General features: G+C 49.0%; 4 protein-coding genes and 2 long non-coding RNA genes across 9 annotated transcripts; 2 read left to right on the forward strand and 4 right to left on the reverse strand.

The window, feature by feature from the left end:
• Positions 1-3,205: 3,205 nt before the first annotated feature.
• Positions 3,206-4,834, reverse strand: LOC126318364 (uncharacterized). The gene is made up of 2 exons (XM_049993354.1): positions 4,625-4,834; positions 3,206-4,084 (listed from the first exon to the last, which is right to left on the reverse strand). Exons 1-2 carry the CDS (start codon positions 4,832-4,834, stop codon positions 3,206-3,208), a joined length of 1,089 nt encoding a protein of 362 aa, XP_049849311.1.
• A 7,954-nt stretch (positions 4,835-12,788) lies between these two features.
• LOC126318333 (uncharacterized) lies at positions 12,789-13,163 on the reverse strand. Its single transcript, XR_007557249.1, has 3 exons — positions 13,101-13,163; positions 12,948-13,034; positions 12,789-12,853 (listed from the first exon to the last, which is right to left on the reverse strand). It is a non-coding gene; the product is annotated as an uncharacterized LOC126318333 (long non-coding RNA).
• Positions 13,164-13,567: 404 nt separating this feature from the next.
• On the forward strand, positions 13,568-16,645 carry LOC126318334 (glycine--tRNA ligase-like). Of its 2 annotated transcripts, XM_049993327.1 has the most exons (6): positions 13,568-13,770; positions 13,861-13,964; positions 14,023-14,153; positions 14,223-14,561; positions 14,656-14,755; positions 14,815-16,645. In XM_049993327.1, exons 4-6 carry the CDS (start codon positions 14,538-14,540, stop codon positions 16,569-16,571), a joined length of 1,881 nt encoding a protein of 626 aa, XP_049849284.1. In that variant the 5' UTR covers positions 13,568-13,770; positions 13,861-13,964; positions 14,023-14,153; positions 14,223-14,537; the 3' UTR covers positions 16,572-16,645. The 2 variants fall into 2 exon arrangements, with proteins under 2 accessions (XP_049849284.1, XP_049849285.1); XM_049993328.1 differs by lacking the exons at positions 13,568-13,770; positions 13,861-13,964; positions 14,023-14,153 and having other exon boundaries at positions 14,223-14,233; positions 14,355-14,561.
• LOC126318337 (uncharacterized) lies at positions 13,799-14,315 on the reverse strand. Its single transcript, XR_007557250.1, has 3 exons — positions 14,238-14,315; positions 13,998-14,151; positions 13,799-13,882 (listed from the first exon to the last, which is right to left on the reverse strand). It is a non-coding gene; the product is annotated as an uncharacterized LOC126318337 (long non-coding RNA).
• Positions 16,646-17,536: 891 nt separating the features above from the next.
• LOC126318335 (probable tubulin polyglutamylase TTLL2) lies at positions 17,537-20,376 on the forward strand. 3 transcript variants are annotated; one of them, XM_049993330.1, is made up of 5 exons: positions 17,537-17,752; positions 17,871-18,148; positions 18,215-18,753; positions 18,836-19,419; positions 19,709-20,376. In XM_049993330.1, exons 1-4 carry the CDS (start codon positions 17,689-17,691, stop codon positions 19,338-19,340), a joined length of 1,386 nt encoding a protein of 461 aa, XP_049849287.1. In that variant the 5' UTR covers positions 17,537-17,688; the 3' UTR covers positions 19,341-19,419; positions 19,709-20,376. The 3 variants fall into 3 exon arrangements, with proteins under 3 accessions (XP_049849287.1, XP_049849286.1, XP_049849288.1); XM_049993329.1 differs by having other exon boundaries at positions 19,799-20,376; XM_049993331.1 differs by lacking the exon at positions 17,537-17,752 and having other exon boundaries at positions 17,837-18,148; positions 19,799-19,888.
• Positions 19,459-20,447, reverse strand: LOC126318365 (EEF1A lysine methyltransferase 2-like). Its single transcript, XM_049993355.1, has 2 exons — positions 20,389-20,447; positions 19,459-20,305 (listed from the first exon to the last, which is right to left on the reverse strand). The coding sequence occupies exons 1-2, from the start codon at positions 20,445-20,447 to the stop codon at positions 19,546-19,548; spliced, it is 819 nt and encodes a 272-aa protein (XP_049849312.1). The 3' UTR covers positions 19,459-19,545.
• Positions 20,448-22,411: the final 1,964 nt, after the last annotated feature.

Genomic DNA, 22,411 nt, shown 5'->3' on the forward strand with positions numbered 1-22,411 from the left:
ACTTGCAAGGTCTGCGTTTATAATTTCGTCTAACCCAAACGCATCGAAGTCCTGCGGATGCAACATATCCTTTAGTATGAAGTGAGGGAAGAACTCGTACTGCGTTCTGACCGGCGAGCCCCAATACAAAAATAAGAGCTAAAAGGGAAGGCTAAAATTTCTATTTTAGAAGTTCTGGCAATTCTTACGTTGCGTCACTTTTTCCGTAACTTGTCATCTATTCGAGAGTGCACGATCTATTTTTGGTAGAATTGTGTATTTGTAGTTTTTTCCATTCGTCGTGATGAACGCGGATTTGGTGGTAAAACGGCAGTCCTTTCCATTGGTTTCGATGATCGCGGAGACACGTCTTCGAATCGCGTTGGTCGCAGAGGGTGCTGAGTGAGACCATCGGATCTCTGCCCACGAATGCCTAGCGCCAGGCCCGCCAATAAAGAGTGCGACATGTTTTGGTCCTAGTCAGAATTTTCATTGGAATATGTCGAAGTGTATGCTGAGTGCGACGAGTCCGGTAGTCCGCGGGACTGCACGGCTCACCGCACGCTAGTGGGGGGTGTCAGTGGCTCCGGCATGGGGCGGTCGACGCGTGATGTCAGAATTTACCGGCGCGTCGTTTTTTTGGCGGTTATGCGCTGCTTGCTGCATTTTGTACCGGCTTGGGCTTCTCGAACAGTTGGCGCTTTTCGAGGGAGTGGTCCTCGCGAAGGTGAGCTGATCGGCCGCCTTGACTGCCTCCATACGAGATAGTCCTCCGCCGCGATGCGCGAGAGCGGTTTTTGAGAGAAGAGTCGGCGAGCGTAGAGTCTCCGCCTCCGCGATTGCGGGTGTTTTAGAGGCCGCGTTGTTCGCCCGTCATTTTGCGGTTACAAAAATATGTCGCTCAAAAAGTTCATCGTTACACCGTTGAGTTCCTTGGCCTAACGGTTGAAAAAAAAAAACAGCACGTGCTTGTAAAGTTGGCAGACAAAAAGGAAGGCGACACACAACAGAGTTCAGATTTGGCCTTTGTGTCTAAGGGGAGGCGTTTGAGTTTGCGCATGTAGCCGCGAGGGGTGGGTCTGGGAGAGGGGTGGCGCAGCGCTGCTGAGAGAGGCCAGGAGGCGCGGCACGTTTCCTCTGGAGCGCTGAGTGATGAAGAAAGCGGTCGCTTGAGTTGCCTGAGGTTTGACTTGTCAGAGTTTGGGGTTCGGCGAGCGTGTTCCTTGACGAGGTTGGCAGTTCCTCTGTCGCGTACCCTTCGTTTTCTCTCCACCGGCGCGGTTGGAATGGGTTGTCGGCGATGGGTTCTTTTTTGTGGCGGGGCAGGCGCGCGTGAGTTCGCCGCGCGGGGGTCGTCTCGAGGCGAGAGAGGTGGGGAGTGAGGGGACAGAAGAGAGAGGATGAGCGTATGAAAAAAATGTGATAAAAACTGTTTCTTGCTGATTTGGTTGAGGGTGTTATTTTATTTTCCGAAAAAAAAAAGCGACTAAACCTTCGTCTCCGTTGGATCGCAGCATGTGGGCTGAGCTGGCGACTGGCCGACGCGGTAGGGGAAGTGGTCCCGCGTTGCGGAGGCGGTTGTTCGAGGCGCGGTCGAGTTGGTCGCGTCGAAGTGAGCGCGCGTCGCCGCGGTCCCGCGCCGAGTTCGCCTCAGCCTCAGATGCGAGGCGGAGGGCCGGAGTTGCCGCGAGGTTCTCCACGGCTGAGGTGGATAGGGTTCCGAGGGAGATGGGCGCGGGCGGTGCGCGCGAGGAGTTGGAAGAGGGGGTTGGCGTCGAGGAGGGTTGCGCTGGTTCTCCGAGGGCGTCTGGTGCGGGTAGAGGTTCTGACTCGAGAGCGCGCGGCAAACTTGCTTCCACGGGAGGGTGGCCACCTTCGGGGTGCACCGAAGAGGGGGGCGAGGTGCGGGGGCGCGACGGGGCGGCTCGTAAGAAGAAGTCCGCTGGGGGCGAAAAAGCGCCTTTGAGGCGCGCGGCCGTCGAGGGCGAGTCTGGCGCGCACAAGAGGGGCACGTTTGTTGGCGGCACGATGAGCGAAGAGGAAAGGTTGTTGTCGAAGAAGCTCAAGATCATCCCGGAGTCGGAGATTCAAGAGCAGACGGAGAGGCTCCGTAGGGTTCTCAAGATCGGTCCCAGAATGGAGGCGAGAATTAGGTCCCAAGAGAAGAAGCAGCTGAGATACGTGGAAAAGTACGTGGACGAGTTCGACTGCGACCGGCTGCTGGTTGGCCCCCGGGAGTGTGCGGCAGCTTGGAGAGGGACCTTCCGCGACCCCAGGGGCGAGTGCGATTTGAAGATTGAAGCGACGGGAGCCGAGATGAGTCTCAAGGTGCGCGGCGTTCGGTTCAGCGGGCGCGATTTACTCGACTGGTCCATAGAGAATGAAGCCGTTAATAGAGTCGTTGCCGAGGCGAAGTTCGATTTGTGGATTCCGCCCCCGGGGAGGCTGTACACGCAGTCGACGGGCAGGGGTCCCTCGACCAGGAGATTGGACAAGTTCGAGTTGGAGTTCGCCATTCCGGTGGAGGTGGTGGCCGCGCGGGCGGAGGGCGAGCGGGGGGAGGCGCTCGACGCGCGGATTCGCGTAGAGGCCGGCAGGTGCTCGGGCGGGCGCGAAAAGTTGGCGATCGAGCTCCGAGTGGGAGATCAGGTGCACAGGCCCGACGCGTCCGGAAGCGACGAGTCGGGGAGGGCGGTTTCGTTCGACGAGCAGATGAGGCAGATTTCGGCGAAGCTGCCGCCCCGACATCGCCTCAGAGCGTGCTGGAGCTGCGCGTTCTCGCAGTATTCGCCGGTGGAAAAGGCGCCGTTCGGGTCGATGGCGTGCTTCAGGGACTGGCCGCGCATCGCCGACGCGAGGAGTCCGCTGGAGATCATCAGGAACTGGTCCAGACACTCGGGCTACACTCAAGAGACGCACCTTTGCGGTTCCTTCAAGTGCCGGGCCGTTCCCAGAGCGGAGTCCGAATCGTTTCGCGGGTGAGTCCTCCGTCGCGCGAAAAAAAAAAAGAAGAAGAAGCGTAAAAATAAAAAAAATAAAAAAAATAAAAAAAATAAAAAACGGGCAGCGACGTAGCCGCTCTCTGGATTGTCGCGGCCGGTCTCAGAAGACACGAATCTCATGTTTCCCTATCTGGCGCGCGCGCCCCCGTTCACGGCGGGGAGAAAGACGCGAAACCGCATTCTCCGAGCGCGCACGAGGAAGGCGACTCCGCCCTCTCTCTCTCTCAGACGACCTGAGGCGCGTCTTCTCCGCTCTCCAGCTGCTCTATCCACCTTTTTTTCTTCTGCCTCTCCTCTTGCTTCGTGCGCTCCAATTCTGACTTTCTCTTCAAAATCGCCGACGCGCTGTTGAATATGCCCAGCGTCTGCTCCTTGCACACGGCGCACCTCTTGTCTTCCGCGTACCGCGCCAGCGCGCAGTCCTCGCAAAAGTAGTGCCCGCACTCCGTCACGACCGGATTCCTGAACGGATTCCTGCATATGTGGCACGCAAACGGCACGTCCTGCTGGGCCCGCTTCTTGACCTCCTCCTCCTCCTCCTCTTCCTCGTCGGACTGCTCGATCCCCAAAAGCCTGTCGCGCCTCTTCTTCTCCTGCGCCTCCCACTCCCTGTCCAACTGCCAACCGGTCTTGTACTCGCTTCGATCGTGCAGAAACTTGCAAGTGTCGCCGTACCCGCAATAACCCGTCTCCTTGTAGTCCTTGCAAATGTCCCTCGCGTAGTCGATGACCACGTCGCACCGCACGTTCGAAGAGCTCTTCTGCGGCCCAACGTACCGCCCGGGCTGTATGTACTTTCTGTACTCCGACGCCCCTCTGTACACCTTCTTATCGACCTCGGCGTCAGCCGCGTCCTGCGCGCGACTCCCGTTCTCGGCAGCCGCCCTCTGGGCCCTCTCCCGCCGCTCCTCGTCCGCCCTCTGATTCACGGCCGTGCTGCCCGTCATCTCCGACTCCTGCGGCTTCGCCCACGTCCCGCTGTTGTAAAAACCGAGATTCGTGCCCTCATGCTTCAGACTCTCCAACTCGAAGCTCACCGACTCGTCCTGCAAACCACCGCGCACCGCCCTCCTCCTCTTCCCGGCGCCCAGCTGCGTCTCGGCCTGATCGCTCAAACTCTCTTCCTGAACCTTCCTCCTCGACTTGCGCCTGTCGAACGACGCCCTCTTGAACACCGCCGCCGACCCACCACCACCACCCGCGTCGCCACTCGCTCGCTCCGCCAACCGCTCCGGCTCTCGCTCTCCCTGGCACTCGTCGCGCTCGCCCATGCTCCTCTTCTCACACGCGTCGACGCAACGAAAAAAATGCCGCGCTTCCTTTTTCGCTCAACTTATACACACACGCGCGCCCACACACACTCTCTCACGCCCACGCCCACACACACTCTCTCACGCCCACGCCCACACACGCCCTCCCACGCCCACACACGCCCTCCCACGCCCACACACACCTTCCCACGCCCACACACGCCCTCCCACGCCCACACACGCCCTCCCACGCCCACACACGCCCTCCCACGCCCTCCCACGCCCACACACACCCTCTCCCGCCCCCGCACGCACCCTCTCCCGCCCCCGCACACACACACATGCACGCACACCCACCCCACACACCGCGCCACTTCGTCCTCCCCCCCCTACCCCCGCGCTCCGCACTCGCTTCACTTCAGCGCCGAGGCAATTTCGCCCATCGCCTTCTCCACCTCCTGCGGCCCCAGGAGCCTCGCGCGCCCCCCCTCCACCTCGATCATCGCCTCGAACACCACCCTCGGGAGCGGCTCCCGCTCCGCCGAAGCCAACCCCCCGCACTCCCTGCAGTACAGGCCCCCGCTCGCGCCGCCGCGGTCCCATCCGGCGCCCCCCTCCGCCAACTCAATCTCCGCCGGCAACCTGACGACGTCGCTGTGCCACTCCGCGCAGCCGCACCCGCCCGCAAAATCGTCCTCGCAAAAACCCATCGCCCTCTCCAGCGCCGCCCGCTCGAAAATCTCCGGCTTCGCTGCCAACAACGCGTTCAGCGGGTGAAACGCGCCCCCTCGCTCCAGCACACTCGTCTTCGCAAACCGGTCCAACTCCAGCACCGCGCGGCGACTCGGCTTCAACAGCAACTCGGCGGACAAAACACGCCCCACCGGCAACTCGTCCCTCGCGCTGCATTTCACCAAAAAAAAACCCTCTCTCTCCGCTCTGGGCAACGAAACGATCGCGAGCGCGTCCAATACCGCCCCGCAACCCCTCCCCCTGCTCAAATACGCCCTCCGACTCAACAAAAACCTAAACTTGCCAACCACCCTTCCTGCGCCAATCCGACACCTCAAACTCGGCCCCCATCCAACCAGCAACTCCATCCTCGCCTCAACCTCTCGCCTCACCTCGCTCTCCCCTCGAAACACCACCTCTCCCTCCTCTCCGGGCCAAAACTCAACGTAGCAAACCAACCCGCCCGCCGACTCGCCTCTGTCGCACAACGACCCCCCCTCTCTCGACTCCCCGCCGACTTCCCACCACATGTTCTCCATCCTCTCCGTCACGCCTCCCACACACACCAACCCCCCCACCCCACCCCTATACACCTCATACAAACTCGACAACGCCTCCGACCGCGCACTACAACGCCTCACGCACCTGAACTCGCGAAACCAACACATCGCACCCTCTCGCACGTCCTCGACCGCCCTCACCCACACCAACTCTCGACTCCCGTCCAAAACCTCCACCAACATCGTCCTGCTCACCTCCCAACGCCCCGCACCCCCGCCCAACCCCTCCCTGCACCGCCTCACACTCCTCCTGCAACTCCGCTCCAAATCCATCAGCGCCGCCTCCGCGCCGCGATACAACCCACGCCCCCCCGCCCCCTCGCCTAACCCACTCCCCCCGCCCCCGCGCACCGCCTCCCCGCCGCCCCCGTAAACACGAAGCACCCTCCCCTCGAACGAAACCGTGCAACCCACGAACAACTTCCAAACTAACCGCTCTCCCACCCACCTCGGCGACGGCGCCCTCGACTCTTCCCTCGCAACCGCCGCCAGGTGCAGCTTCTTCCCAAAATCCCTCAGCGGTATCGACTCGCACTCCACCCCGCTCCTCGCGCGCGCGCTCCTGTACCTCTCCGGCACCACCGCGTCAATGAAGGGATACTGTTCCAGCAGCATCCGCCGATCGATGACCTCCCACTCCTTCTGGACCACCACCTCCTCGAGCGATGGCACCCTCCCCCCCACCACGTGAAAGCTCCACTCAAACGGGTCCGACCGGTAGCGCACGATCGGCGCGTAAAGCGCAATCAGCGCTCCCGGCTCCACCTCCACATTTCCAGTGTCCAGCAACAACAAATAGCACAAATCCGCTCCCGACTCCAGCTCCCCGGACAAAACCACGTCCTTGGCCACAAACGCCTGATACTTGCACCCCCTCTCTCCGCTCCTCAGCAGCACCAACGCCAACCTCTCCGTGTTCACTCTGCTGCACTCCCTGATCTTCAGCACTTGAGAACGAAACTGCGCCTCGAACGCCCTCTTCACCAAACCGCAATTCAACCCCGCTCGTCCCGCTGCGCCAAACCTCAACGAACCCCCTTCCCCCCTCGCGCAACCCTCGCGCTCATCGCTTTCGCTGCCTCCCTCCAGCGACGACGACAAAATCTCGTCCGCGCTCAACGCCTCGCCTTGCGTCTGCGGAAAAACCTGAATCACGTCATCCAACCAACTCTCCACCTCGCACGACTCCGCTCCTCCGTCCTCCGAAAAACTCTCTATCGCGTCCCACGCGTCTCCCTCCACGCCCTCTCGCAACTCCCAACCCCCATCGCGCCCAAACCCCGCCACACCGCCTCCTCGCTCCACGCGGACCTCGCGACTCGGCGATTCCCGGCTCCCCGAGGACGACCACTCGTGGATCGCGTCAAACGCCCTCACCCGTCGACAAGCAAGACTCTCCGCGCTCTGAGACTCCTGCGGGCTCTCTATCTCCTCCCTCCCCCCCATTCCGCACGGCCACCTCTCGCAAAACCCGTATTCCGCAAACCTCGACGCCTCCCCCGAGGACGCGTCGCCCCCCTCCCGCCAGTCACCCCGAGAAAAAACTGAAACCGATTCGTCCTCCAGGCTCTCCGAAACTTGATCCTCAGCGCCGCCAACCACCGCGGAAACCCTCCCAACCAACGGGTGTCGCACCCGTCCCCACGCGCTCGGCGTTCTCGGCAGGCGCTCGTAACCACTCCCACTCAACCTACCAAAACTCACGCTCTCTGCATCGCCTGTTTCGGGCGAACCCCTTCCCAACTCACTCCGGAACTCCCCCTCCACTTGATACACTCCCTCATCGCCAATGTCCAACTTCTTCTTAAACCCTCCAGCCGACGTGCAACAGACCCTCTTCGGCCTCGCCTTTTCAACGCGCGCCACCCTCAAGTCGACTCGGCGCGTCAGCAAATCCAGGCAACCCTGTCCACCTCCCGCGACCTCACCCTGATCTCTCCGCTCCGCGCAACTCGATCCAGCAGCGACGCCCAAGGTCACGCCCTCGCTCTTCAATCGGCACCCACCTTCCAACCCACCAGCCAACCCCAAGCGCGAAATAGATAGCCGCCTCTTGTTCAACGCCGTCTTCGGACCCTCTCCCGTCAAAACGCGACCCCCTCCTTTCACCGGCCTTATCCTCGCCTCCTCCCTCAACAAAAACGCCGAACCACCCGTCCAGCCCAACTCCGGACCGTCCTCTATCGAACTCTCCTCTTGACTCCGCTCCACTTCACGGCTACCCTCGCCCTCTCCCTCCATCGACCGCCCATCTTCCTCCTGCCAACGCGACCCTTCCGCGCCTCCCCCCTCGCGATAACCCGACGCAGCGTCCAAACGCCTCGGCTCCGGACCCTCTCCCATGAATAGAGCCCTCTCGCAGGACTTCCAGCGCACTCAGACCAACAACCCAGCTCTGAACCCCAACCAATCCCCTCTTGTTCACCACGTGCTCACTACGTGTTCACTACGCCCCAGCAAGGGCCTCAGTCCATCCAAGTAAACCTAATACCAACCCACTCTGCTCAGGCAAAACGCAAAAAAAACACGAGTCAGCAGCCTCACAGCGCAAACACTCTCGCGTCAGTGCCCTTCGACCCCCCAACCACCAACACCCTCAACCACCTCCGGTCTGCGCCAATCCGCGTACCTACGACGCACAGCGTCGGCATAACCTCTTCTTCCTCTCTTCACGCTGTCTTTCACTCGAAAAGATCCAGCAGGCGCAAGACACCTCTCTCAACGCACCAAAGAAGCGGGTTCTGACTACCAGCTAAGCGCCCAAACGGATTTTCAGCAAGTGGAGCAAAGCTGCTTGTCTAAGCCAGCCTACCAAAATTATAGAAAAACTTCGCAACATAAAAAATAAAAATATCAATATCGATGTCTGCTCAGGGTAAATCACCGGATGCTACCTCACTACTAACCAGAGCCGCGTCAATCTTTGGTCCCAAGCACTATCTGTGAATTTGACTACACCGTCGCTCAGCGGCTATGACAAAACTTTTTCCTACAAAAACAACCGCCGTCTCTCTTGATCGTGCGCTGCTCGCTCCTCACTAACTCACGAGCCGGCAAAACAATCCTCAAACTCTTGTCTTCTCCACAACTCATCAAAACACCGACGACAATATGCCCCCAAGGGGCACACGCAACTGCCAAACCACGCAGCGCCTGATACTCGCAAATCTCACAAAAACTCGCAGAAGTCACTCTAGTACATTCTGGGCGTTCGCGCGCTACGGACTACTACCCTTGATGCAGGCGCCGCCAAGCTATTCCGGCTCGCATGAGCTGTCTGCCTCGACAAACACTCTCGTCGCAGCACGCAGAGCAGATCGGTTTGTCAACCCTTACATTCACTTGTCTAGTTCAATAAGCACAATTTTTTGGCTAGATCTTTTTTTTTTGAGTGCCAGGACCGCCGTTGACGAGCTATACACCTCGAAGCCGCACCGGCGGAAATGCGACCGAGTCAACATGTCAGAACTTCTATATGCACGTGAATTCGTCGCACTTTTATCACGACCGCCATCAACGAAACCGGCTGTCTGTACGCTTTAGAATTAGAAGACTCGGGTTTTTTTTTTGCGCACGGCACGACAAGAACCTTGGAGATTGGAAAGCTTCGGGGGCCGCCCCAACACCCACTTTCTCGATGCATGCAACATGTGCTGAACTTGCAATTGAATGAACGTTTGTCTGACTTGTTTTTTTACTAAAAAAAACAGAATTGTAACCCAAACTTACAATTTACAGGTCCCCTTTGTGTTGCTATTTTTCAAGGTCTGCAATGCTGTCCGCGCCGGCCTCCTTCTCTGAGCACTTACAAAATACTTCATCATTTTTGACGGCCAAAAACAAAGTGTTTGAGACACTCGAAACCAGTGCTTGGCATTCCGTTTTGCTGAACTCTTTCAACCAAAAAGGACCTCGCATATAGCTGTGTCATAGCTCCTTGTCCCTCTTTACTCACCGAATAGAATCTGCATTTCGGGGTTCGTTTTTTTCACCGGACTTTTGGTAAATTTCGTTTTCGATATCTGCTTATTGATGGCTGACTGGATAAGCAGGTTGATGTCCGCGTACCAAAAATCTCTTTCTTTAAAATCTTCTACGAAAAATAGCACCCCCAAAATTTGCGAGGAAAACATCTTGACCAAAAACTGATTGTCACCACTGGTTTCAACTGTTGTGTCGCTGACAATGGGTACTTCGACTTTCAATTCGTATTTCCTGCCTCTAGGTTTGGTTATTAACAGCAAATCGTTGAACAAATAACAAAAGCACGGCTTGGCGCTAGTGATCCCTTTGGTTCTGTTCGCGCTAAAGGCGCCTGTATCGTTCACCGTGTTAGAAACTGGATTCGAGTATTTTAATTTTTCGTAGCGCAATTTTCCTGATCTAACGAAAAACCTTGACGGGGTTGCAATTTGTAACGACTCTTTACCAACTTGGCCGTAGAGCATTTCCTGAATGTCGATAACCTTCGCCACTGCTTCAGCTTTCTTCTTCTTCTCGTTAATTTCCATCGCGATGCTTCTTACTCTATGCAGTGAGTGTTCTAGATTTTCGTAATCCGGGTGCACGGACGGGGTGTATTTTAGCACCTCCTTCAATAGGAGAGCGTAGCGCGGAATTCTCTGGACAGGCATGATGTAATAGTCGTTGATAGAAAGACGATTGACGCTGGGATCGGACTCTAAATTTTCCAACAACTTCTTGAAGTGGGGTCTTTTCTTTATTTCTTCTAAGAGGGCTAAGTTGGCATCAAAATTGTTCGTGTATTCAGCATACATTCGGAAAAAATTAGAAAATTCTGCAAAAACTTTTCCGACTTGAGGCTTCTCTGATTTCATCGTCTCTTTTAGTTGCTCGTACAGAGCTTTGTTGCAGTTCAACAGTGTGGGAATGTTGTTGAACACTTTTTTGACGGTATCAAGTTGCCCTCCGGTGTTTCGACACGCCTTCATCATATTTTGCATAAAGTGCTCGACTAGGATATTGAGGGCTTTGATGTAGGCTTTTTCAGTCGCAAGGATTTCGTTGAGCACCAGAACGCGCTTGGATTCATTTTGCAGCTGGTCGCGTTCAAGAGAGCTGACATCGATGATGGGTGAAAAGGAATGCAAAAGTAAGGAAAAGGATCCGAAGCACTCTGCTGAGCAGGGAACTGCGCAAACCGCGTATGCTCCGGGGCCGAGGTCTACTTCCAAACTGTTTTCATTCTCCCTTGACAGCGGGCTTTGTACAACCATTGTTCCATATGTAGACAGGTAGTCGATTGATTTATCGTTTTTCAACAGCTCCGTCACGTTACACATGTCATCGATTTTATAGATTTCGATTTTTGCCAGCGAAAAGGTGTTCTGTATCAGCATCACAGTACAGTGTGTTGTTTCGGTCTGGTCGCTAATCAAAAAGGGATACACCTGAGGTGTTTGAGAAGAGTTGACAGACGGTTGATCGCATGACCCAGTTAAATTCCAGTTTCCACTCCACCTTACAACTGGTCTTTCGCCTTTTATCCGCTCGATTTTGTAAGGTACGATCCCAGGCTCTTGACTTTCCATAAGGACTCGAAGCTCGAACTTGACGTCCTCTTCGATCACGCTCTCCGCAGTAGCTGGCACAATCGTGAAGCTAGTACTACCGTCCACTTTCGTCACCCCCCAGACCTCGCGAGCCAGTACAAAGCAAGGTTCTATCAAGTGGTCGGATGGCTTTACAATAATTCGCTTGTAACATGCGCTCTCCGTGTAGAACGTATAGAAACCTATGGCTTCCATACCGTTACCATTCTTTTTCGGCCCTTTCCTTGACCGACTTATACTCCTTTGTTTGCTAAAAACGGACTCCTTAGTGTAGCTCGAGCTGTCCGTAGAAGCGCTCCCCTTTTTTTCGCCTGCTGCTTGCTTCGATTTTTGCGATAAAATGATTCCAATATTCAGGGGGCGATCAATGTTGATTGATAGGTTGTACTGGGGATTGCAACGCCATGTCGGACAATGAAGCGGACCTCCATAAGTGCCTCCTCGCCACTGTCCTTCGACCGTGAGCTGGGTGTAAAACTGTCCAATATCTGTCAAATTAGCGTCTTCTATTTTCTCTAAAAAAAGGATCACTTCATACGAAGCTACGTTCCCCGGATGATATGTGCACGGAATTAGGTTGTAGGCTTCTCCCGCTCTACCGACTATTCTCTCGCAGTAATAACGACTATTTCTGAACAGCACTGGCTTGAGCAAATTGCTTTCGGTAATATTCAAAGACTTTCTAACAGGGCCATCATTTTTTAAGATATAACACCCAATAGGAAAACTCACGTCGGATTTTAGAGCCAGGAGAATAACAGCGAGGCTGTCTCTATGGAATCTCAGTTCCAGCTGGGGGTTATCAATCCAAGTCGTATTTAGGTAGCAGCCTCCAGCGGTGTTTGGACACCATTCTCCCGATATATGCTTTTCTTTCCAGGGGTCTTTCAGTGCAACGACCTGAATAGAATTATTGGACTCCACGTCCATCACGTACTCTACATTAGTTCTGCTTTCACTACGCGGAATAATGAGCCACTCATTCTGTGCGGGTAATTCAAAAGCCTTGGAAATAAACGATCTTTTGTCGCAGACAAAGCACGAAGGATCGTCGTAGTTCAAATCCTCCGCGTGTGAATTTCCAGTGACTCGAAGAAAATAAAACCCTATCGATTCATTTACATATTGAGCCGAGGCTAGATTGAGGCTGATCGTGACCGTGCTCGAGGTTTTTGTTTGAAGTAGGTACTGTGGATTTTCCCGTTCCGGAAATTGACCGGTGTCGGCGGATAGTTTCCCTCTGAAAGACCTCTTAGGAGAAGAAGAATTCTCAAGTTGAATTGATATGTCTTGGTCACTGTACGCGACCAAATAGAAATCGTCACGTGCTTCTGCATGATCAGGACTGCACACAATAGTATAGTACTCTCTGGCTTCTAGCAAGCAAGAAACGGTCACTTCTCCTTTAGACGAATTGCAACTTAAAATCTCAACGCTTCCTGAAGGTTTCTGTATGCACAACCTAGGTCTCGGCATGGCCTGCTTGTTCCCACTTATCAGAAAAAAATAGGCCAAGGTTTCGGATTGGCTAAAGGCGCTAAACTTGGTACCGCAGATATATCTAATATCCGCATGGTGAAGCTGCTCTTGCCATTTACCATTTATGTAGAGCGATTTGTATCTATAAGTAATTTCCGTCATATTTATTCTGTTGTCTTCTGCGTATACGTCTAAAGAAAACTTACAGCCTATATTTGGGTAGAACGAACAGGGAATGATTACATAGGCTCCTGGATTCAGAAGAAGCTGTTCCTCAACTAGGGGCACAATAACGTTAAAGGTATCAGACAATGAAATAGACAGGGTATTTTAAGCTAGGAGCGTTCAAAGTAAGGTTTGCAATGTACATACCCCCTCCATGTCTTTCGCTAAATCTCAGTTTGACCATATTTTTTGCTGCCAAGATTTCATTCAACGATATCAACGGTCTTGTAGTTTCTAAAATCAAGGATAAGGTTTATTTTCAAGTACGAATTAAATCAATAGTACGGGATTCAGACATACTCGGAGAACAAGGTATGATGTAAGCTCCTATCGCGTCTTTTTTATCGCAATGTTTTTGTAGTTTGATGGTTATTTTTGAGTTTGGCGACTTCTCTTCGTCGCTGCTTTTAGGCTGTATAGTCATTAAATACTGCGGATTTTGTCTCCATGTTGCGTAGTTGAAACATCCGCCGTCAATGTTTTCCCAGGAATCCTAAAATTATTGTACGTTCAACCATAATTAGTTAACGTCTTCGAAAAATTCCAATTGCTCCCACCAAACACTTCGCTGATCTGCTCTGTAAGCTATAATTTTTGTAAAAACCAATGCATACATTGAAAATCCAATGTGTCATGACCTAAAGATTTAGGATTGGCGAGTCATCAAAAAAGCTATGCGACCAAACAAACAATATAATATAATAAACAGTATAATGAAAATTTTTACATTCTTTCCCGCCAATTTTTTGAATCAATATTTTATTCAGCGATTTGCTACTGCATCCGCTAAACGCTAGATAAAATGAAGTCACTATCAGGATTGGCCCGCAACTATTTTATCACAATTTTATGCGCACAAGTCTTCCTTTCAATAATAAATACTCTTTTTATACTTCAAGATATCAACATCGCAATCGCTTTGTTTGGATTCTATGGAGCATATAAAAGAAAATATAAACCTTTTTTAGCCGTATCCTCCGTTTTTGGCTGAAGCTGACGGGTGAAGAGTATTCTTTTAAGTTCCTTAACGCGGTTCGGATTCGATCTGCATGATTTGTAGTATATTCTGTTCGCATCTATATCTAGTGTCGTAGATATAATTAGGATTTCAGTTTGGATCAACTTTATAAGAAGTAAATTTATTTCATATTACAGTATATTTGGGTATGTTTTGCTGTAAAGAGTAAATAAATGTACATTTAGTTGACTTATTTTTGTAAAGAAATTACTACTTAATACTACTTTGCTTTGGCATCGCGATAAAAATAATTGCATGTCTCTTTGCAATTTTCATCTGTAAGGTATCAACATTCAAAACTAAAGGAGGAGAACACAATACGGCAAGTGATTTCTGTACGTTTTTTTAGAAAGTTTTTTATATACAAATTAGCAAAGCCTAATTTTTTCAATTTGCACTTGTAGTCGATTGAGCCGTACGTTATACGATAGACACCAGGGAAATATCTGGCCAATCGGTTTAATCGTATTTTGTATAGCCTATCCGGAATAAAATCGTGTGGATTCATCTTTTTATTTTTGTTAACATCTAAATAGACATCTACACGTTAGTACCTGAACCCTAAACGGAGGTAAACCTGGTTTTTGTGTTTGTTCTACTATCACGTGTTTGCGAAAAAAATATTGTTTCGGGTACCTGGCAGCCTGCTGCCAGCTTTACGTACCAGTAATCTTCTGCGTAGTTCGAGGTTTTCTAAAAAACTGAGAAGTCTTTACGAGATGCAAAACAAAGGTGCAAATCCTGTACGTTTGTTCTATTGAATTGAACTTTTCTCGACAATCCGTATATTCTTATCTCTCAACAACTGAGACGGTGACTGATTTAATGTTTTATAAGGTTCAAGTCGAGGAAACGTCAAAAAAATTCAATCGCTCGGCTCTTGAAGAATTATTGAAACGCCGCTATTTTTATGCACCTGCTTTTAGCATTTATAATGGTAGGTAACATGCATTTATCTATCGCTTTAGAAAGCCCTAATACAACTTCTTTTTCTAGGTGTAAAGGGCTTGTATGATTTTGGACCACCTGGTGCCTCCGTTAAAAACAATTTGCTTCAGCTTTGGCGCCAGCACTTCATACTAAATGAGGGGCTGTTGGAGATTGAGACAACCGCCATTACTCCGGAAGTAGTGTTCAAGGCATCTGGTCATGTGGATAAGTTTCAAGATTTTATGGTCAAAGACAAAGTTACGGGTGATTGTTTTCGCGCCGACCACTTGCTTGAACAGACAATAGATCAAATATTGACCGAGCAACAAGGGAATTTAAACGAAGATCAAAGATCAGAGTTGGTTTTGTTGAAGACGAAGGCTGGCAGTCTTAGCAGTGAGGAGCTAGCTGCTGCACTTTCAAAGTATAACGCCAAATCCCCAGATACGGGGAATGAAATTTCAGAGCCTTTTCCTTTTAATCTGATGTTTCCTGTGCCTATCGGTCCAACTTCCAAGGAGCTAGGATACCTTCGTCCCGAGACTGCGCAAGGAATTTTTGTCAATTTCAAGCGTTTGTTGGAGTACAATTCCGGGCACTTGCCATTCGGCGCTGCTCAAATTGGCCTCTCTTTTCGCAATGAAATTTCACCGCGTTCTGCGCTTCTTCGAGTTCGTGAATTTACAATGGCAGAAATTGAATATTTTCTTCATCCACAGGAGAAAGATCATCCACAATTTAACTTGGTTCGTGACATCGAACTCAATTTATACCCCATCGAGTCCCAAATGAATGACAATGGAATTTTATGCATGAAGATTGGAGATGCGGTTGCTCAGAAGATAGTGGCCAATGAAACTCTAGGCTATTTCTTAGCTCGGACACAATGTTTCCTTCAAAAAGTTGGAATCCAGGCAGATAAGTTACGGTTCCGTCAGCATCTAAGAAACGAAATGGCTCACTATGCCTGTGACTGCTGGGATGCGGAGATCGAAACTTCTTATGGATGGATTGAATGTGTTGGCAACGCAGACCGAAGTGCTTATGATCTCTCTACTCATTCTGCTAAATCAGGGGAACTTCTGGTTGCTTTCAACGAATTCAAGGAGGGTCCTCGAATGGTAGACGTGATCGAATACACTGTCAGTAAATCAGCTGTTGGCAAAATGTTCCTCTCCAAGAGTAAAATCATTTTTTCGTACCTTGAAAAACTCGCCTCTAATCAGCCTCAACTTGCCTACTTAAAGAAGCAAATGGAGACCAATGGGTTCATCGAGATTGAGGGTATGAAGCTAACTCCTGATCTTATAACTTTCAAGCAAATACAAAAAAAGCTTTCCGGGGAGTTCTTTGTTCCATCTGTTATCGAACCTTCATTCGGTATCGGCAGAATCATGTATTGCATTTTCGAGCATTGCTACAGAGTTCGCCCCAATGACGAGCAAAGGGCATTTTTGTCACTCAAACCGTCTATTGCGCCTATCAAGGTATCAGTTCTTCCTCTAATGCCTAAGCCCGAACTTCAAGCAGTCATTCCCAGTATCACCGATTCGTTAGTCGAGCTAAACATCTCTTTCAAAGTTGATGATTCCAGTACCACAATTGGCCGCCGATATGCACGCACAGACGAAATTGGCATACCATTCGGCATTACGATTGATTATACGACTCTTACAAACCAGACCGTTACTCTTCGAGAGCGCGATAGCACCGAACAAGTTCGTATACCTATTCCCGATGTGGCTCATAACCTCAGTCTTCTTGTCAGCGAGAGGTTCTCGTGGGACTATATAAGAACGTTATACCCTCTGGAAAAAGCTTGATTTTACAAAAATAAGCATCAATGAATGTTGTGCATTTTTGAAAAAAGGATATCTATCAATATGAGTTTGCCTAATATTTTGACTTGTTTACATTTTAAATGTTAAATTTTATCGCTGTTCTACTAGACGTTCTATTCATAGCCTAAACTGGAGTCGCCATAAAGTTATCGCCTTTTTGATTGTAAGAGGTACTTTTTTAAGCTACAGTTTTAATCTTCTGTTTTTGATCGAGACCAACAAGCGCCTTCTATTTTGAGACTATTTGCTTCTTTTTCTTCGTACAAAAACGTGTCAGACCTTATTAAAAAATTTGTTCATTCAACGTTTAGGGTTGCTATACATATCTACAAACCATTGAATGCTTGTGATATAAAATGAGAAAGCGAGGATCACTGTTAGAACGTTTCTTTCACGAGTGTCCTTGATTTTCGTTTTGGCGGTTAGGGTATCTCACATTCTCACGGCCCATTCATGCCTTTTAAAACGCTTAGTTTCAAGTGATGTTGGGCTTGTATCAGAAATACAGTAATTTTAGAGTATCAAGGTGACGCTTCTATTGTCTCCATCTTAATGTTCGACTATTGTTCGTCTTTGACAACCGAATCAGACCTTCGCTTGTACGGTACGACGTTCTTAGTCCTATATTTTTTCTATTCGTGAATCATGCAAATTTTTTATTTTCGTCAACGCAATTGACTGCTTTTTCACCTGATGACGGTTTTTCCTGCAATTCCAACTTGACAGGTTTTTCCTACTTCATAGTTGCCGGGTCGTTTGTCTCGTATTCAAATGGGCCGCCTTAGTTTTTTTTCTTAAATCTATTTGATAGCTTCCTTATGCATCTCTTACATGGGGTTGATGGATGGCTCGTCGTCGGTGCGCCCTGCTTCGCATTTGCGAACTCAGCGCGTTCGGTTGTTCAGTTACATACAATTGCTCCCCAACAGCACACCCTTTTCGAAATTTCGAAGCAGTTGGTGTTCAGCTTAAATAATTTTAGAATGATTATTTGTTACTCTTGACTGCAGCTTTTCTTTATTCAAACAGACATCGACTAAATTGTTTTACTCGAAAGCGATCGGCCAGGCTATATTACAACTTTTAGCTTGACTGAATTATGTTAAAGTACAAATTCGACAGAATTTATCCGACAATCTTGCGATATGTTTTGGATAAGAGAGGTAAAATACAATACAGCTAGCTGATGCCTGTCTTGCCTCAACACAGCAAAAATTTTAGCCTTTTAATGAAGGTGCTAGCGATCATTGACAAGCTGTCGTTTTTCTCTTGAATACACAGGATGGATAAGGGCTAAAGCGGAGGACCAAGACTGGAATCTTTATTGGAGAAACGGCCGCTTTTCGCTTCAGGAAGTAACCAATGCCTTACCTCATCAACATTTTAATCATTTTATCAATTCTGGAATGATTACTCGAAAGGCCGGTACTACTCACTATCTCAAGCAAATGAGGAAAATTTATGGAGAAATATACGATTTTATTCTTCCTAGCTTTGTTCTAAACAAACGCAATTTAGACGAAATCGCAATAAGGCTGAATGAAGAGACGAACAGTCGTGTACGCTCTTCGGGACAGCCGGCCTTTATTAATTTTTTGAAGCAACATGCTAACTCCATATAAAAGCTCTGGATAGTCAAGCCTAGCAATGGCAGCCAAGGAAAAGGAATTCAACTGGTTTCCAATCTAAAAGATATTCAACTTGTCGACCCCGAGAGAATATACGTTGCTCAATTGTATATACCTAACCCGTGGCTCATCAGTGGCTACAAATTCGACATCAGAATTTATGTTTTGGTCACCAGTTTTCACCCAATGACTATTTACCTTTACAAAGAAGGCTTGGTTCGATTCGCTACTAAAAAATTTGAACTAAATTCTCAGCACGTTGATTTGAAGTCTTTTGAAGAAAAGTACAGGCATCTCACCAACACCTCTATCAATAAGTATAGCCCAATTTTTTTTTCCAACTCTAACAACTTGCTGGTCAGTGGTACCCAGCACCTTAAAGACAACTCTGGAGCCCACCTTGGATCCCCATCAGTAGAATTTGACAAAGAAATTACTCAGGCTTTAGGACTGGGCTCCAGTTTCAGAAGAACGCTCCGCCAGCTGGTCGGATACATGCATCGACAAGATATGGATTATAGATCCATTTGGGAACAGTACGTCGGTTGCAGCTAGTACTTTACAAGATATCAAACAATCCTTTTTCCGTCAAAAGACTTATCAAAAGTAATTTTTTAGAATCAAAAAGATCGTCATATTGACTCTTTTGCCATTGGCTGAGCACGTTCCAAAAACGCATACTCGCTGCTTTGAGTTATACGGGTTTGATATTATGTTGGATAGTTCGCTCAAGCCTTGGCTAATAGAAGTCAATTTTTCCCCTAGTCTGGGAGGCAATAGCATCACAGATCAAAGCATAAAAGAAGGGCTGCTTGAAGATGTAATTGATGTTCTCAACATTCGTCCAGCAAAGGCTGACCCGGCATCTCCCAATTTTGAAAAGGAGAAATACATCGAAGAGTTTTATGATTTTCTTGCGCGCGGTCCATCCAGGAGAGAGGAATGCGCAAATGCCTCGTTCTCGCAAGCCAGAGGTAATTTTGAAATGATTTTTCCGTTTAACAGGGAGACGTTGGAGATTTCGAGCGACTATGAAGAGCCAGAGCGTATCAGAGAGCAAAGAGAAGCGATTATCAATCAAGTTCAGAAAAAGTACATAGCGCCTTTTAGAAAAAATAACTGACTTTTTTGACAGCCAAGTGGTTAGGAAATGCCGCCGATTCCTATTCACGCTAAAAAAAGAGGTGCCGATATTAATCTGCGTATGCTTTTTGTTATATCCTTTATAATGCATTCTTTGACAACATGAGCTATACTGTCTTTGGCCAATTGTCGAACCCTTAGTTTGTCTGCTGGCGTTTCTGTTATAGTCTTGCCAGGTCCCGCTTTTAACACTCGGGTGAATGAACCTCTTTTTGTAGTTTGAACGCTACAGTGACTAGTGCACTACCAGTCTGTCCTCTAAATTCAAATACTGGGTGTGGCAAGCATTTGAATTTTTTGAGCGCATAATTTTTGTTTTGTACTAATTCGATTTTCAATTCTTCACAGCAAGCCTTCCGATTTTTAGTAGTAGACATTGATTCCACCAGTTGGACTAACTCGTTTTCGGTCCAATTACAACTGTTGATGACCAAATAGCTCTGCTCCGGTTTCATGAGCGAGCACACTGCGCAGATGTAGCGCATTCGCATATCCTTCACGCAGTTCAAGCATATCGCATCAAATGTCCCTTTATCGAAAATTAGGTCGTAATTCGAACTAAGCAAGGTGTTCTCGGAAAGGCCAGCCAGATCCACAATATCAAGTACGAACAAAGAAACAGGGCATTCGCTCAGTTTGAATCTAGACCGTAAAAATTTTTGCCCAAGCTCAATACCAAATTTCGAATAGTCTACACCATGCAAAGTTTTAAAGCTATGTTTTTCAACAAGGTAAATAAGGGTTTTTGCATTCCCACATCCAATATCTAGAATTTTGGACTCTAAGCTTAGACCAGGAAAGGTTTGTGTGTTGGTAGGGTTCTCTCTATCGCATCCAAGCGCTATCCAATCACAAACCTTTTCATTCACCTCTTCTCCGAACCAACATTCACTAGTGTCCGCGTCTTCAAAGTCGAATAGTTCCGCAGTGTAGAATTCATCCCAGCTAAATATGAGAGGTTATGTATCAGGTTAATACAAAGGAGCAATAAACTTAAAATAACGCAGTCTGGAGCATTTCATGCACACTATTCTTTCGTTCCGAGAGGGGACTGTCCCGGATCTATGATGCAGTCTTCTTCGGCCATGAAAACAACACAAAATTTGGCCAAATTGTTCAAAATGAAAAATTTAGCTATTTTATTTTGTACTCTTCTTTACTATTGGTATCAGAGGTATACCATGATGTATCCAAAATTCAACTAATCTCATATCTTCTCGCCCCCATATTTTTTTCAGCGATTCTGAATAGTACAAGCAGGCGTTGCTTGCTGTCTGCTATTTTCTTGTTTTCTTATATATTACCGCCCTTCGGTGCTTGTCATGTCATCTAATAGAGATAACATCACAGACGCTCAACAGTCTATTTGGTCCAAGCAGCTTATACAGTTTCTGTCTTGCTTGAAACAAAAGTACGTCTCTTATTGGATTTCGTGATTTATCCTTTGTTTCAGCTTTGGTCTTTCGTGCCAATCCTATCATGCATGTATGCTGATGCGGCTCACATAGTCAACTCCTGGTCTAGTTTGTTTGTCTTCATTCGAGCTAGCTATTCTCTTTTTGATTGTTCGTGGTTTGAGAAGGCATATTTTTGTTAAGTATGTTTTCGTCGGTTCGCATTTTGCTTTATGGTCGACGGAGATAGGCTCTTGCACGCCCTGCGTCGGCATGTCAATGCACCCCTTTCCGTAGCACTTGTTTTGTCGACGCCGAGGAATTCAAGTCTTGTGATGCTCATTTGTGATTTCAAATACCTCCATGCTTGTAGGAATGAAGAAGCGCGAAAAAAAGCCGCATGTTCTTTCATGCATTACGTACGTTGTTTTTGTGTGTTTGAGTTCGCCGACCCTCGACCCGTTTTTGCTTATTTTTTTGCTTTTTCGATCAGGTTACGGCGCAGGCTCGCGAGCTTCCACCTAGCGTTTTTTCCCAGTTCATGGAGGATGTGAACACCGGGATTTCTGAATTGGTGAATAGCGCGGTTGTAACTGAAAAGCTTAGCGGCATTGTTGCCATTGAGGCGTTGATCGATCTAGACATCATTGACGATGTAAAGCAAATCACTCGAATGGCCGGTTCGCTGCACCAGGAGTTTGTGCACCACGACGCTAATGTTGTTACGATGGCGGCGGGTGTACTAGGTAAGTTGGCGCGAACGAAAACGACCTTATTGCTCGAGTTTTTGGAGAAAGAGCTAAAAATGGCTTTGGAATGGTTAGAAGATGATACAAAAACTGTCAACTATTACTCTGCCTTGCTTCTCTTGTCTCAGTTTGCTGAGAACGCGCCTTCTTTATTCTACGTACATTCTGAGCATTTCTTGAAGATTGTGTGGAATAGTTTGTATCATAAAAATTTGAATGTCCGTCAAGCAGCTATGGATGCCCTAAATTCTTCTTTTTCCGTTTTGTCTTATCGGTCCACGTACTATCGACTCCACAAGCAGTGGTATCGCAAGTTCTATGCTACTGCGATCGGCAACCTTCACAAGCCGACTTCCGTTGAGGCGACTCATGGCGCTCTGCTGGCTCTCTTATCCATGGTGAAGAACCTGGTCCCTTTGATGGACAAACACAGTGAAGAAATCTGCGAGCTGGTGCTGAAGTCGTGGAGTAACGGTAACAAGATGATTCGGAAAACGGCGACTTTGCTGCTTGCGGCGATTTCGAAGCTTCGGCCGGATGAGTTTTCGAAGCGCCACTTGAAACAAACTATGAGCTATTTTCTGGTGGCCTTGAAGAAGGAGGCGTTCAGGGCCGAGATCTTTACAGCTATTCGCGACATTACGCAGGCCGTTCAACAAGAAATTAGTCCCTACGCTACCTCGATCATGTCCGTCATCAAGAAAATACTTAGTACAAAAAGCTCCCGTTATTCGACCACTGAGGTGCTGTCGTGCCTGTCTTCGCTGACAGTAGCGCTTGGCACCGAGCTTTATCCCAGCATCAAGGGCACCTTGAATCTGATATTTTCTCAGTTTCTTTCTTCCACGTTGATAGAGCTTCTGTTCTGTATAGCGAAGCATATCCCCAAACTGGCCCTGGAGATTCGA

Source organism: Schistocerca gregaria, unplaced genomic scaffold (assembly GCF_023897955.1).
Source record: "Schistocerca gregaria isolate iqSchGreg1 unplaced genomic scaffold, iqSchGreg1.2 ptg000665l, whole genome shotgun sequence".
In the NCBI taxonomy this organism is placed as follows: Eukaryota; Metazoa; Arthropoda; class Insecta; order Orthoptera; family Acrididae; genus Schistocerca; species Schistocerca gregaria.

Bases quoted from the DNA above. Each gene is read 5' to 3' on its own strand.
- LOC126318365 (XM_049993355.1), bottom strand. From the start codon at position 20,447: ATGGCCGAAGAAGACTGCATCATAGATCCGGGACAGTCCCCTCTCGGA. The intron at 20,306-20,388 runs GTGTGCATGAAA...TCTCATATTTAG, and splicing joins CCTCTCGGAACGAAAGAATA to CTGGGATGAATTCTACACTG.
- LOC126318335 (XM_049993330.1), top strand. From the start codon at position 17,689: ATGTTAAAGTACAAATTCGACAGAATTTATCCGACAATCTTGCGATAT. The intron at 17,753-17,870 runs GTAAAATACAAT...TTGAATACACAG, and splicing joins ATATGTTTTGGATAAGAGAG to GATGGATAAGGGCTAAAGCG. The intron at 18,754-18,835 runs GTACGTCGGTTG...GTAATTTTTTAG, and splicing joins TATAGATCCATTTGGGAACA to AATCAAAAAGATCGTCATAT.
- LOC126318364 (XM_049993354.1), bottom strand. From the start codon at position 4,834: ATGGGACCGCGGCGGCGCGAGCGGGGGCCTGTACTGCAGGGAGTGCGG. The intron at 4,085-4,624 runs GTAGGGGGGGGA...TTGAGCGATCAG, and splicing joins AGCGAGTGCGGAGCGCGGGG to GCCGAGACGCAGCTGGGCGC.
- LOC126318334 (XM_049993327.1), top strand. From the start codon at position 14,538: ATGCAAAACAAAGGTGCAAATCCT. The intron at 14,562-14,655 runs GTACGTTTGTTC...ATGTTTTATAAG, and splicing joins AAAACAAAGGTGCAAATCCT to GTTCAAGTCGAGGAAACGTC. The intron at 14,756-14,814 runs GTAGGTAACATG...TTCTTTTTCTAG, and splicing joins TGCTTTTAGCATTTATAATG to GTGTAAAGGGCTTGTATGAT.